At 33.1% G+C, this 15,932-nt stretch overlaps 1 protein-coding gene across 1 annotated transcript in view; it reads right to left on the bottom strand.

Moving 5' to 3' along the window:
* The window catches only part of REDIC1 (regulator of DNA class I crossover intermediates 1), a gene marked incomplete at its 3' end in the record, with an annotated part of 72,982 nt that overhangs the window by 38,017 nt on the left and 19,033 nt on the right, over nt 1–15,932 (bottom strand). Inside the window, 3 exon segments of the mRNA XM_082850889.1 lie at nt 1,062–1,122; nt 2,538–2,607; nt 2,879–3,387. Coding sequence (XP_082707015.1) covers nt 1,062–1,122; nt 2,538–2,607; nt 2,879–3,387 — 640 coding nt within the window.

The raw sequence follows: 15,932 nt of genomic DNA, 5'->3' as shown, positions 1-15,932 counted from the left end.
GAACGGCTGCTGCAACTTTCATGTACTAAGTTCGGGTCCTGTGCCTCAAAAACTAACAGTGCCTCCTCAAATAAAGAAAATCCCCTTACCAAATTTCCTGCATTGTGAATCTCTTTGGTTCTTCAGTTACTTCTTCTTCCTCTTTTCTCTCTTCATCCTTTCTCTGGGCTTTCAATTCTATTGTTATCAATTGGTGCTTCTTAGCAGTACCTGCTACATCACCACTGCTTTTATACTTGCTTCCAGACAGCCTGGGCTTGAAATAAAGACACTGTACTACTATACTCTATACCGTACTGTAAAGTACACAAAAGCACAACCACTTTTAGAAGACGCATACATGTAACAATGTATGCCAGACACATGAATTAATTTATGTGATTGGACATGTGAATGCATATTTGCATCTTTGAATGTTCTCAACTTGAAGGTTCATATGTAGGGGACTTACTGTACTTGTTTTAAACTGATAGTCATTTAATTTCAAACACATTTTAAAATATCTACATTTTTTACTCCCTTCTCTTTTGTGGGTTTTTTATGCTATATTTTACATCTTTGTGCTTGTTCCTTAACTGTTTATTGTTCCGTGTCCTAGTATGTGACCTATCCTAGAGAATGTCCCATGCGCTCTTGAAAAGAATGTGTATTGTTTTTTGAATGACTGAATCATACACCCTTATTATGAGCAGGAATTACAACTTAGGTAACCAGTGTTTATATATGTTTTAAATATATAACTATTTTCACCTGTAACACAATTAAACCTAAAGAAATTTTATCTTGGAATAAATTTTATAGGACTTAGAGAAAGAACGTTAAATGCATCTATATTGGTTTGACTAAAATAAGGCACATTACAGTTTCTGAAATGTTGTTAATTTTATTTCTCAATCTAAGCTATAATTTCCCCAGAGTAAAAAAATATATTAAAAAAAGTTACCCTAAAAAGAAAATTTTCAGAAAGAGCTAACCTTAAATCAAAGTAAATTTTAAATACTAAAATAAGACATGATAATACAACTTACTTAATTGGAAAGATAATGTAAGATGTACTTTACCTCACCAATTCCGAAGTCCCATGATTGCTTAGAACACAATTCTTCCAAAGGGATATTACCTCTAAGGGTTTTAAATAAGACAGTATTAGAGTGTGTTTTATTCCCTCTGAAAATTATTGTTCTAAATTATGATTCCCAAAGTTGGTTAAAGATCAGAATTATAAGAGAAGTTTTTTAAAAGATAAGGATTCATAAGCTCTATCTTAAGGAGCCTATTTATTTTGTGTAGGTCAAACTTGATATTTTGTATTTTAAAATCACCCCTTGGGCTTCCCTGGTGGCGCAGTGGTTAAGAATCCACCTGCCAATGCAGGGGACAGGAGTTCAATCCCTGGTCTGGGAAGATCCCACATGCCACAGAGCAGCTAAACCCATGCGCCACAACTACTAAGCTTGCACTTTAGAGCCCACAAGCCACAATTACTGAAGCCCTCATGCCTAGAGCCCATGCTCTGCAACAAGAGAAGCCACCACAATGAGAAGCCTGCGCACTGCAACGAAGAGAAGCCCCTGCTCACCGCAACTAGAGAAAGCCCACGTGCAGCAATGAAGACCCAATGCAGCCAAAAATAAATAATAAATAAATTTATTAGGAAAAAAAAAACCCTCAAGTGATGAGGATCTTCACACAGGTTTGGAAGCCATGTTCTAAATCACTTTCATAAAATATGTTTTAAAATTCAAGTTTTAACATCCTGTTTTTCATTCATAAGTTTCTGAATATTTGGAGGTTTGACAACAAAGAACCTAAGTTGTTGATTTTATTAAATGTGGTGAATCTATTTTTTAATTAATTTGTTGTGCCAATGCCATAAAAATGGCATCTAATAATTCTTTGTATTATAGATATTTTACATATTTCCATAAGAAAGTACTTCCAAAATAAAAATCTATTCTAATTCATGATTTTCAATTACGAAGATTTGATTAAATCATAATTATTACTGAGAAAGTTAGGTATATTCTGAAACGACAAGTTTTCTTTAATTTCCTATAATGTCAGTCCCATACATTGTTGATATGCTTGTTTATGCCATTAACATTTGAATTCTATTACTCCCTTGTTCTGATTCTATATTAACCAAGCAACCTTCCCATGGCAAGCTGTCAAAAGGTAGAAAATATTCAGTACGAAAATTATGCCAGTAAGCATTCCTATATATGTCACCTATTTCTTATTGTAAATTAATAAATTGACATTCTGGTGGGTAAATAAATTTCCTGAACACATAAGTCAGTTTTCTCAAATCTAATTAACACTATGATTCAGATAAGAAAATATTTTTGCACTGGTGAATATGAGGACCAAACTCTCAACTAGGGTGATATTACCAAGGTCTGACAATTGATTTTTGAGGCCAGTCTGCCCACCCTCAGACAGCATTATGCCTAACCTCACTTTGTATCAGTTTAATCCTTAAACATGCATTATATTAGATCCCAATTTGCATTCCCCAAATTTACCTAAAAACTTACATATGGTTCACTGAATATTTCTGATTTTTTTTCTGGGATGTCTTCTCTTGGTAATCACTTTCAAATTTTCCTTTAAAAATAAAAGTATGCATTGAAATAAAACTTTAGCATAGACGATTTCTATTTTTTAATTTGAAGCTTATTAGCATGACCCATATAGAGGGATGCCACTGGTCCACAATGTCATATAATAGAATGTCATTCTATTTTTAATTTCATGTTCCTCCAAACACACACACACACACACACACACACACACACACACGGATATTCATTAAAACTGAAAACAAACAAACAAAAAGCCCCAATAGATTATTACACTTTCCATCTATAACACCCACCTTTTTTTTCAGAGCTGGCTGGGTAACAATCCTTCTCAAAAGATGTACTAAAATTATTTCTTTCATTATTGTTGTACTCTTTCTGACAATTCTTGTTTGGTCGACACTTTTCTGGAAAACTTGATTTATTAAAAGTAGAATTACTAGAAGTCAACTCGGGATCTGTAAAAATACTTCTAATGCATCTATCAGTGAAATGGTTTTTATCAGAACTAATGACTGCACTGTCATAACGACACTTGTCAAAGGTTTTCTTTATCTTCTGTTGATCTATGTTTAATAAGTTGATCATATTTTCACTAATAAAAGAGTCACAGTTATCTGATAGAAGGTTTGGGGTTGGCTGGTTCATATTTTCATTAGAAAACTTTTTTCTATTTTCTCCCCAAATATGTTGTAATGAATTTTTTTCAGTAATGAAATCTGACTGTCTTCTTTCATCCATGCTTCCACAATATTCACCTACAACTATAGCAGGTCTCCTAGTAAGGAAATTTCTATTTTCTGGACTTCAGGATAAATAAAAACATATTTAGCAAGAAAAGCATAGAGCATTCTCATTTAGAAACATGTGAAGTTAAATCTTACAGAACATATTGAGTAGCTGCTAACATTTAAATGGACCATGTTTACATTTTTAAAATTTAAATAAATATCTTTTGAAATTTAAATAAGTATCTTAGTGAGTATAAAAATAATCTACACTTAGTTTAGTACTGCAACATGAAAAACTAGTATGTGGTTCAATTTACTGTTTTATTAACAAAACAAAATATTTATTAACAAAAACAAAACATCTAGAGAATTACCTAGGCAAACACTGTACATAAATGCCACTCCATTTAACCAGAGAAAGACACTTTGAAGACTGTTCAGAGAAAATAATTACCCTTAGTATTAAAATGTCAAATAAAATTGTTATGAGAACATTAAATCAGATATTTCTCAACCTAACAAGGAACTCAAACTAACAAACTATCTCTGAAGTTCCCAAGGAAGAGCAATATAACTACAAATGCATACGTAAGTAATAAAGCCAAGAGATAAGATGGATTAGATGAAAATGTTAGACCAGATAGCTTGCAAATTCCCTTCTAATGTATAATTATTATAAATTATTATAAATCATAATTCTAAGTTATGTCCAACTTGTATTAAAGAATCAAAGTTATCATGGAAAGTAATTAGAAATCAAGGTATTATGAATTTTGTTGCCTTTGACTATCTACAAATTTACTTGGGGTTGGTTTTGTTCCAGAGATTGGAGGTACCAAAGAAATTTAGAAAAAACACAGACTGCTGAAACTCTGATTGAGTTCCAATTTTATTTATAATTAATTTATTAAATATTTAATGAGCAAGTACACCTACTCTGTTCTAGGCAGTGCGCCATGTGTTGGGGACAGAGAGATAAAATATTTCATTTTGGTATTAAGGAGAGAGAGACGTTTTGTCCATGAATGCACACAGATCATGATCCTACATTATTTCTCAATATGGGTCTTATTGGTATTTTGGGCAGAAAAATGCTACTCTGTTATTACCAAAAGGCATAACCTATAGTATGCAATAATATACACCATTAACAGCAGAGAAATTTCTATTACTCTAAATAAGAAAATAAATTTAAAAACACTTAGTAAGTTAGAAAGCATACTACAAAATGTAAATCATCATTTTAAAAGGGTATCTTAAGCATTCAGACTCAGGATAATCACTAACTCAAAAGATGTGGGCAATACAGAAGTGTAGAGTGCACAGTCATTGCTCACAAGAAATAGCCTAGAAGAGGCAAGAAAAAATTAGAAAGTGAAAAGTGCTATCCTACAGTAAATTGTCACTATAGTACATAGAAATTCTTTTGACTGAGAAAAATCAGGCAGGTGGCATTTGAGTTGGGGACTAAATGTTGGGAAGAATTGTTACTTGTACAAATGAGAGACATGATGCTAAAAATTTTAAAGTCTTATTAAGATAAATCCATCCAGTTTAACAATTTAATTTTTCCTATAGATAAATATAAAATTCATGAAAATTATGTACAAAAATAGGGATAAATTTATTATCTAAATAAAGAGTATTCAACAGAAATTTAATGTATGCCTACTATGTGGTAAGGAGACAATACAGCTTATATTCTAGTGAACAAATATATTAAACAAATAAGATAATTAGCCATTAATAAGTGCAATAAAAGAAATAAAGAATTAAACAAATAAAGATAATTATAGTGCCTTTACAAGTGCTACAAAATCACGTGATGGAATAACATGTTGGAGGTCATGTTTCAGATAGTTTGGTCAGGAAAGTCCCTAATAAGGAAGTGATAAATAAGCTAAAAGTACAGAATGATTAGACATGTGAAGAAAGGAGTAAGCACACCCTGGGGAATGGAATAATAACAAATGCAAGGTCTGCAGCATGTTTGGGAAATGAAAAGAGGAGGAATAAAGCTAGATTAGAATCACTAAAAGAAAACTTATGACTTAAGGCTTAAAAGGTACAAAAGGGCCAAAAATCATGCAGAGCTTTATTTCTGAAAAGACCAATAAAAAAACACTGAAAGGGAAGAGATATGGGAACATATGTATATGTATAACTGATTCACTTTGTTATAAAGCAGAAACTAACACACCATTGTAAAGCAATTATACCCCAATAAAGATGTTAAAAAAAAAAAGAAAAAACACTGAAAGGTTCCAAGTACAAAAGTAAAATCGACTGCCTTCTGCCTTGGAAAATATCAGTCTGATTGCTGGGTGCATATGAATTTCAGGTCTTCTGACTACCCAAATGAAGTAAAAAGAACCAGATTTATCCTCCCAACTGACCAAATTAAAAAACTAGACAAAATACATGAGACAATAATTTTCAGACATGGGCCATCAGGTAGAACAGGATAATGATCCCTGAAAGAGAGAAAACAAATCAAATGAACCCTGTAACTGCTCCTAGCTTACTACCTTGAGAGTGTATCCAAGCCACAGAATACTTGAATACTTGGAGGGGAAACCTAGTCAGAGCCCACAGATTACCCTTCTTGAGGAAATAGGGCTGGGGGTTCAGGAAGACTACAGAAAATAGAGTTCACAGGGCAGAGTACCATGAGGAGTGTGTTTCAAAAAAAGGAAGCTCCAGAGATCTACAGAGAGTTCTCAAATCTTTAACCAAGTACTGACCAGTACATACATATGAAGCAATTAGTCAAGGCTGGGAAAAGAACCACCCAACATGAGAAGATGGAACAATTCCAGGAACTCACACAAAGATGGGAAAATTTTGTGTTCTCATCAACCAGAGTGGAAAACCTTGTAATTCAAAGGAAATTGGAGAGGACTCAGAAGAGTATAGCCTCAGCAGAGGGCAAATTAACCACAGACTGAAGGTGTATCTGGTCCTGCTTAACAAAGTTTAAAGCAACCCTCAATAAAATCATACTACTTCCAAGTAACTGAACTGTATCCCAGAACTAAGCTTAAGATGATCTATAGGATTACAAGATTTCCAGAAACCAAAAAGATAATTCACAATGTATAGAATCTAAACAAAATTCACAAGAATTCAAAGAAGCAGAAAGTTACAATCTGTAATGAGGAGGAAAATCAGTTATTAGAAATAGACTAAGAAATGACACAAAATGATATAATTTATAGACAAAGACATTAAGAGAGTTATCCTATGTTCCCTATATTCAAGAAGCTAAAGGAAAGATTGAGCATATTGAATAGATACAAGGAAAATAAAGAGTTAAATCAAATTTCTAGAGATGAAAAATACACTGAATAAATTTACCAGTATTAGATACCAAAGAAGATACAATTAGTGAATTTGGAGATCTAACAATATATATAAAATGAAAGGAGAGGAAAAAAATGGAAAATGAATAGAGCATCAGCAAACTGTTACAAAACTTCAGTTGGACTACTTTACATATTATTTGGGATCCCAAAGAAGAGAGGAGAGGAATCAGAAAAAATATTTGAAAAATTAATGACTGAATTTTTTCCAAATTTTGTAAAAACAATAAGTCCACAGATCCAAGAAGCTCAACACATCCCAAACACAAGAAATAGGAAACAAACATCCTAATCCTAATGGAGAGAAATCCACAGTAGAAAATCTGTGGTAGAGAATCCATCATGAAAAATCTTAAAAACAGAGAAAATTGTATATTATATATACACAGATATTAAGATAAGAATGACAGCAAACTTCTAGTTGGAAACAATGGTACTCAAAGACATTTTTCAAAAAGAAGAGAACAATAGAGACTTAAAAATATACGAGATGAATTAATCACCAGCAGACCCACACTATAAAAAATGTTAAAGAAAGTCTTTTAAACAGAAGGAAAATGTCACCAGATGTAAATCTAGAGCTGCACAAAATAATGAAGACCACCAAAAATGATAAATTTGAACTGAATATAAAAAATTGTTTTCTTATTTTTTAACTCTCTCTAAAACAAAAAGAACAATAATGGATTTATAACATATATATAAGTAAAATGTATGAATACAACAACACAAAGGCTAAAGGAAAGAAACAGAAGCATACCATTATAAGTCTCATATTATATTTGAATTGGCATAATATAACTTGAAGACAGTCCATGATAAATTAAATATATACTATAAAATCTAAAGCAATCACTGAAAAACAAAAAACAGAGTTATATCTAATAAGCCAACAAAAGGGATAAATTAAGTCATACAAAATACTCAAAAGGCAGAAAAAGAGGGAAGGGGAACAAAATTATATGGGACAAATAAAAAACAAATAGCAAGAGAACAGACTTAAACCCAACCATATCAATTGTCACATTAAATGTAAATGATATTCTTAACAGTAATACATTTCAATAAATTTGAAAGGATTCAAATCACATAAAGCATCTTCCTTGTCCACAATATAATTAATTTAGAAAGATAACAGAAAAGCCTTGAGGTTTCTAGGAACCAAACAACAAACTTCTAAATAATTAATGGATTGTAAATGAAATCAAAAGGAAAATTATAATTTTTTTAACTGAATGAAAATTAAAACAAAACATATCAAACTTGTAGGATATAGCAAAAGCAGTGGTTAATGGGAAACTGATAGCACTAAACACACACACACACACACACACACACACACACACACAGAAAAGAAAAAATGGTCTCAAATCAATGACCTCAGCTTTCACCTTAAGAAACCAGAAAAAAAAGAGCAAATTAAATCCAAATTAAATAGACAAATGGAAATAAAAGCAGAATTCAATGAAATGAATACTAGAAAAATAAGAAATATGTGAAATTGAAAGTTAATTCGTTTAGAAGATAAGTAAACTTGGTAAGTCCCTAATCAGAATAATCAGGAGAAAAAAAGGAGAAGATGTTATCAATGAGAGAAAAGACATCACTACAGATGTTAAAAGATGTTAAATGCATTGTAAGGGGATATTATGAATAACTTGAAGTCAATAAATTCTACAACAGATTAAATGAATACTTTTTTCATTCAATACAAATTATCAAATCTCACTAAAAATAATCTGACTAGCCTGTATCTAGTAAGAAATGAAATTTATAGTAAAAAATAAACATTCCCACAAAAAGAACTCCTCAGTGATGAACTCTGCCAGACATTTAAGGAGTAAATTATACCAAAGCTACACAAACTTTCAGAAAATTACATAGGAGGGGTTACTTCCCAACTCATTCTATGACATTGGCATTAGGCTGATATCAAAATCAGACCAAGATATTAAAATAAAAAGAAACCTAGAAAACAATATCTTTCAAAAATTCCTAACAAAATTTTAGCAAATCAAATCCAAGAATGCATAACCAGGATAGCATGCTGTGACCAAGTGGGGTTTATCTCAGGAACACAAGACTGATTTAACATTAAAAAAATTAATCTATGAGGAGCAGGACCTCTGGAATTGATAGAGAAACTTGGCAAATTCTTCCCCACTCTAAGCAACAACAGAACCAAATAACATTTGCAAAAAAAACTATTTCAGAATCTGGGGAGTGACCAAAGGTATACAATAAACTGAGAAGGAGGTAAAACTACTAAACCTTAGTAGGAAAAGTGGGAGTCTGTGGAGTTTTAGCCTTGGGCTGCTTCCCTCCATCCCCAGCTCCATGGCTGGTAGCACTACCAAGGCTAGGCAGTTTGGAGGTGGGTATGGGGGAGCCCCATGACCAGGGAATTTGTCAAAATCGATCATTATCTTGGTGGCAGACCATCGGGATAGGCTAACATTGCAGCTGCCTAAGGCTATAATACTTGGAGAAAGCAAAAAACGATCAAGAAATTTCATGGAGAGATCTAGAAAACAAATACGTTTTCATAAATTCTCAGCCATCACTGGTTGTCTGGAAAGCTGCAAACATGTATAAGGCTGTGAGCACACACAGGAGAGAGCAATCAGAAAAAATATGTAAAAAATATTTGAAAAATTAATGACTGAATTTTTTCCAAATTTTGTAAAAACAATAAGAAGTCCACAGATCCAAGATGCTCAGCACAGTCCAAATACAAGAAATAGAAAACAAACATCCTAACCCTAATGGAGAGAAAGCCACCATAAAAAATCTGTGGTAGAGAATCCACGATAAAAGAATCTTAAAAACAGAAAATTATATATTATATATACACAGATATTAAGATAAGAATGACAGCAAACTTCTAGTTGGAAACAATGCCACTCAAAGACATTTTTCAAAATGTCTTTGAAAAATAACACTCATCCTGGCTGAATGTGAGGTATCCACTCATACCTGGCTGAATGTAAGGTCTTATGCCCAGGAGGAAGTCTTATTAGCTCAAGGTGTTTAAACACAACCTTCAACTAATCATTGGTTGACCTCTAAGCACTGCTTTACAGATTTAATGTCAAATATTTAAATGAAAAATATTTAAATGTCAAAATATTTAAATGTCAAAAATTTAAATGAAAAATATCAAATCAATAAGTTAAGCTTACACCTTAAGAAACTAGAAAAAAAAGGAGGCCAAACTAAATCCAAAGTAAGTAGAAAAATAAAATGATAAACATTAGGGCAGAAATGGAATAGAAAAAAAAATAGAGAAAATTGATGAAACTCAAAACTTAGCAAATAAAATTAGCAAATCTTTAGTTATACTGACCAAGAAAAAAAGTAGAAAAGACACAGATCTGGAATTAAACAGGTTAAACAAGGATATCAACACTTACCTTATAGAAATTAAAAGGATTTCAAGGGAATACTATGAACAACTTTATGCAAACAAATTATACAACTTAGATGAAATGGATGAATTCCTATAAAAACACACATTAACACAAAGTACTCAAGAAGAAATTTTAAAATCTGATTAGACCTATAACAACTAAAAATAAAAAGAATTATTAGTTAAATGTCTTTCCACTAAGAAAAGGCCAGGTGCAAAAATACTTAAAGAAGAAATAACCAGTCCTCCACAAATTCTTCCATTAAATAGAGGAGGAAATGCTTTCCAACTTGTTCTATGAAGCCAGAAGTATTACTCTGTTACCAAAGGCAGACAAAGACATCAAAGGAAAAGAAAAATTCAGACCAATATTTCTCATGAATATAGATGTAAAAATCATTAAAAAATTAGCAAAATAAATCCAGCATTTTATGAAATGGGTTCTGTAACATAATTAAGCAGCCTTTATCGCAGGAAGGCAAGGTGGTTTAACATTTGAAAATAAGGTAATATATATATATATTAATAAAGAAAAAAAACTACATGATAATCTCAAGGGACACAGAATGAGCATTTGGCAAAAATCCATGATAAAAACTTTCAATAAACTAGGAATAGAGGGCAACCTGACAAAGGGCACCTACAAAAAACCTAAAGCTAATATCATTCTTAATAGTGAAAGGTTAAATGCTTTTCCCTAAGACTCAGAACAATGTAAACATGCTCACTCTTGCCACTGCTATTCAGCACTGTATTAGAGGTTCAAGTCACAGCAGTCAGGCAACAAAAAGAAGCAAAAGGCATTCAGATTGAAAGGGGAAAGGTAAAAATATCTATATTTATAGACAGCATAATCCAATATGGTGAAAATCCTAAAGAACTCATAAAACTACTAGTAGAGCTAATAATACAGCAAGGTCAAAGGATACAATTTCAATATACAAAATTGTATAACTATATACTAGCAATGAATAATCCAAAAATAATATTAACAAAATAATTGCAAAGATATTGGCCTGTAATTTTCTTTTCTGGTAGTGTCTTTGTCTGGTTTTGGTATCAGAGTGATGGTGATGGCTTCATAGAATGTCTTTGGGAGTGTTCCTTCCTCTTCAATCTTTTGGAAGAGTTTGAGAAGGATCAGTACAAGTTCTTTGTATGTTTGGTAGAATTCACCTGTGAAGCCATCTGGCCCTGGACTTACGTTTGTAGGGAGTTGTTTCTTGTTTTTGTATTTTTTAAAAATGTTTTTTTTTATTTTTATTTTTTGCGTTACGCAGGCCTCTCACTGTTGTGTCCTCTCCTGTTGCAGAGCACAGGCTCCGGACGCGCAGGCTCAGGGGCCATGGCTCACGGGCCCAGCCGCTCCGCGGCACGTGGGATCTTCCCGGACCGGGGCACGAACCTGCGTCCCCTGCATCGGCAGGCGGACTCTCAACCACTGCGCCACCAGGGAAGCCCCTGTTTTTGTATTTTTAATTACAGATTCTATTTCATTTCTAGTGATTGGTCTGTTCAAGTTATCATTTTCTTCTTGACTCAGTCTTGACAAGCTGTATGTTTCTAGAAAGTTGTCCATTTCTTCTAGGTTGTCAAATTTGTTGGCATATAATTGTTCATAGTAATCTCTTATGGATTTTTGTATTTCTGTGGTATCAGTTATGATTTCTCCTTTCATTTCTTATTTTCATTATTTGGGTTTTCTCTCTTTTCTTCGTGAGCCTGGCCAGAGGTTTGTCAATTTTGTTTACCCTTTCAAAGAAGCAACTCTTGGTTATACTGATTTTTTTCTACTGTTTTTAATCTCTATTTTATTTATTTCCTCTCTGATTTTTATTATCTGCTTTCTTCTGCTAACTTTAGGTTTTGTTTGTTCTTCTTTTTCTAATTCTTTTAGGTGGTGGGTTAGGTTGTTTATTTGATATTTGTCTTGTTTCTTAAAGAAGACCTGTACTGCTATGAACTTTCCTTTAAGAACTGCTTTTACTGCATCCCATATATTTTGTTTGGTTGTGTTTGCATTGTCATTTGCCTCAAGGCATTTTAAAATTTCTTCCTTGATTTCATCATTGATCCATTGGTTTTTCAGTAAAAAGAAAATTACAGGCCAATATCTTTGATGACTATAGATGCAAAAATTTTCAACAGAATATTAGCAAACCAAATCCAACACATAAAAAAGATCATACACCATGACCTAGTTGGATTCATCCCAGGGTCACAAGGATGGTTCAACATATGCAAATTAATCAATGTGATACACCACATCAACCAAAGAAAAGATAAAAACCACATGATCATCTCAATAGATTCAGAAAAAGCATCTGATAAAATTCAACATCCATTAATGATAAAAACCCTTATAAAAGTGGGTATAGAGGGAACATATCTCAACATAATAAAAGCTTTTTATGACAAACCCACAGCCAATATAATACTCAATGGTGAAAAGCTGAAAGCCTTCCCGCTAAAATGTGGAACAAGACAAGGATGCCCACGCTCATCACTTCTCTTCAACATAGTATTGGAAGTCCTAGCCACAGCAATCAGAAAAGAAAAAGAAATAAGAGGTATTCACATTGGTAGGGAAGAGGTAAAATTGTCATTATATGCAGATGACATGATATTATATATAGAAAACCCTAAAGACTCCATACAAAAACTACTAGAATTGATAAATTCAGCAAGGTAGCAGGATACAAGATTAACACACAGAAATCAATTGAGTTTCTTTATACTAACAATGAAATATCAGAAAGGGAATGTAAAAAAATGAATACCTTTTAAAATCACATAAAAAACACACAAAACTTAGGAATCAACCTCACCAAGGAGGTGAAAGACATATGTTGAGAACTACAAAACATTAATAAAGGAAATCTTAAAAATAATGCAAAGAAATGGAAAGATATCCCATGTTCTTGGAATGAAGAATTAATACTGTTAAAATGGCCACACTACTCAAAGCAATCTACAGATTTAAGGTGATCTCTATCAAATTACCCATGACATTTCTCACAGAACTAGAACAAATAATCCTAAAATTTATATGGAACCATGGGAGACCCAGAATTGCCAAAACAATCCTGAGGAAAAAGAACAGAGCAGGAGACATGACCCTCCCAGACTTCAGACAATACTACAAAGCTACAGTAATCAAAACAGTGTGGTATTGGCACAAAAACAGACATATGGATCAATGGAACAGAACAGAGAGCCCAGAAATAAACCCACACGCTTATGGACAATTAATCTTTGACAATGGAGGCAAGAATGCACAATAAAAGACAGTCTCTTCAGCAAGTAGTATTGGGAAATTTGGAGAGCCACATGTAAATAAATGAAGTTAGAACACACCCTCACACCATACACAAAAATAAACTCAAAAATGGCTTAAAGACTTAAATATAAGACAAGACACCATAAAACTCCTAGCAGAGAACATAGTTATAACATTCTCTGACATAAATTGTACCAGTGTTTTCTTAGGTCAGTCTCCCAAGGCAATAGAAATAAAAGCAAAAATAAACAAATGGGACCTAATCAAACTTGTAAGCTTTTGCACAGCAAAGGAAACCATAAGCAAAATGAAAAGACAAACTATGGATTAGGAGAAAATATTTGCAAATAATACAACTGACAAGGGCTTAATTTCCAAAATATACAAGCAGCTTCTACAATTCAGTAACAACAAAAAAATAACCCAATCAAAAAATGGGCAGAAGACCTAAATAGACAATTCTCCAAAGAAGACATACATATGGCCAATAGGCACACGAAAATATGCTCAACATTGCTAATTCTTAGTGAAATGCAAATCAAAACTACAATGAAGTATAACCTCACACCATTCAGAATGGCCATCATTAAAAAGGCTACAAATAAATGCTGGTGAGGTTGTGGATAAAAGGGAACCCTCCTACGCTCTTGGTAGGAATGTAATTTGGTACAGCCACTCTGGAAAACAGTACGGAGGTTCCTCAAAAAACCTAAAAATAGAGTTGCCATATGATCTAGCAATCCCACTTCCTGGCATATACCCAGAAAAAAATATAATTCAAAAAGATACCTGCACCCCTATATTCATAGCAGCACTACTTACAATAGCCAAGACATGGAAACAACCTAAATGTCCACTGATGGATGAATGGATTAAGATATATATGTAATGGAATATCAGTCAGCCATAAAAAAGAATAAAATAATGCCACTTGCAACAACATGGATGGACCTAGAGATTATCACACTAAGTGAAGTAAGTCAGAAAGAGAGAGACATACCATATGATATCACTTATATGTGGAATCTAAAATATGACACAAATGAACATATCTATGAAACAGAAACAGACTCACAGACATAGAGAACAGACTTGTGGTTGCCAAGGGGCTGCTGGGGGGGAGGGAAGGATTGGGAGTTTGGGATTAGTAGATGCAAACTATTATATATAGGATGGATAAACAACAAGGTCCTACTGTACAGAACAGGGAACTATATTCAATATGCTGTGATAAACCATAATGGAAAAGAATATGGAAAAGAATATATATATATGTGTGTATATATATACACATATATATGTATGTGTGTGTATAACTGAGTCACTTTGCTGTACAGCAGAAATTAACACAGTATAAATCAACTATACTTCAATAAAACTTAAAAAAAGAAAATAATTCCCATCACAACATAAAATGAATTAAATATGTAGCAATAAATTTAACAATATAACCATGAGGCTTATACATTGAAAACTACTGTAAATTACTGAGAAAAATTAAAGATTAAATAAAATAGAATATTATTCAGCCATAAAAAGAAAATCCTGGGCCTCCCTGGTGGCGCAGTGGTGGAGAGTCCACCTGCTGATGCAGGGGACACAGGTTTGTGCCCCGGTCCGGGAAGATCCCATATGCCATGGAGCAGCTGGGCCCGTGAGCCATGGCCGCGGAGCCTGTGCGTCCGGAGCCTGTGCTCCGCAACAGGAGAGGCCACAACAGTGAGAGGCCCGCATACCGCACAATAAAAAAAAAAAAGAAAATCCTTCTATTTGTGACAACATGAAAGAACATGGAGGATATTTTGCTAAGTGAAAAGTCAGACACAGAAAGATAAATACTGTATATCTTACTTATACGTAGACTCTAAAAAGCCAAACTCAAAAATGCAGAGAGTAGAATGGTGGTTGCCAGGGGCTGGGAAGTGGGAAAAATGGGAAATATTGGTCAAAGGATACAAATTTCTAGTTATAAGATGAATAAGTTCTGGGGATCTAGTGTACAGCATGGTGACTATAGTTCTTAATACTATATTTACACTGGAAATTTGTTAACAGAGTAGATCTTAAGTGGTCTTACCACACATACAATAATGGTAACTATGTGAGGTGATGGATGTGTTAATTAGCTTGATTGTGGTAATCATTTCAAAATGTGTATGTATATTAAATCATCACAGTGAACACTTTAAATATATATAATTTTTATTTGTCAGTTATGTCATTAAAGCTGGAGAGAAAGAAAATCACACTTCAAACACACTGGAAGGCTCTCTCATGTCCCTCCAAGTCCATACCTCTCAAAAGTAACCACCATTCTGATTACTGTTGCTATACATTATTTTAGCCTGTCTTTGAGCTTCATTTAAATTGAATTATACAATGGTTCTCTTTTTGTGTTGAGATTTATTCATGTTCTTGCTTGCTATTACATATATTAGCAGTCCATTCTTTTTCTTTTCCATGTACTATTCCATTACATGAATATTATATAATATTCTATTCTTAATGGACATCTGGGTTAGTTGAAGTTTGGGGCTATTAAGAATAAAGCTCCTATGACATACAGAA

The sequence above is a fragment of the Leucopleurus acutus genome, assembly GCF_964270905.1.
Source record: "Leucopleurus acutus genome assembly, chromosome: 11".
Taxonomy (NCBI): domain Eukaryota; kingdom Metazoa; phylum Chordata; class Mammalia; order Artiodactyla; family Delphinidae; genus Leucopleurus; species Leucopleurus acutus.
The sequence above is the reverse complement of the archived record's forward strand: the minus strand, read 5'-3'. Positions and strand labels throughout refer to the sequence as shown.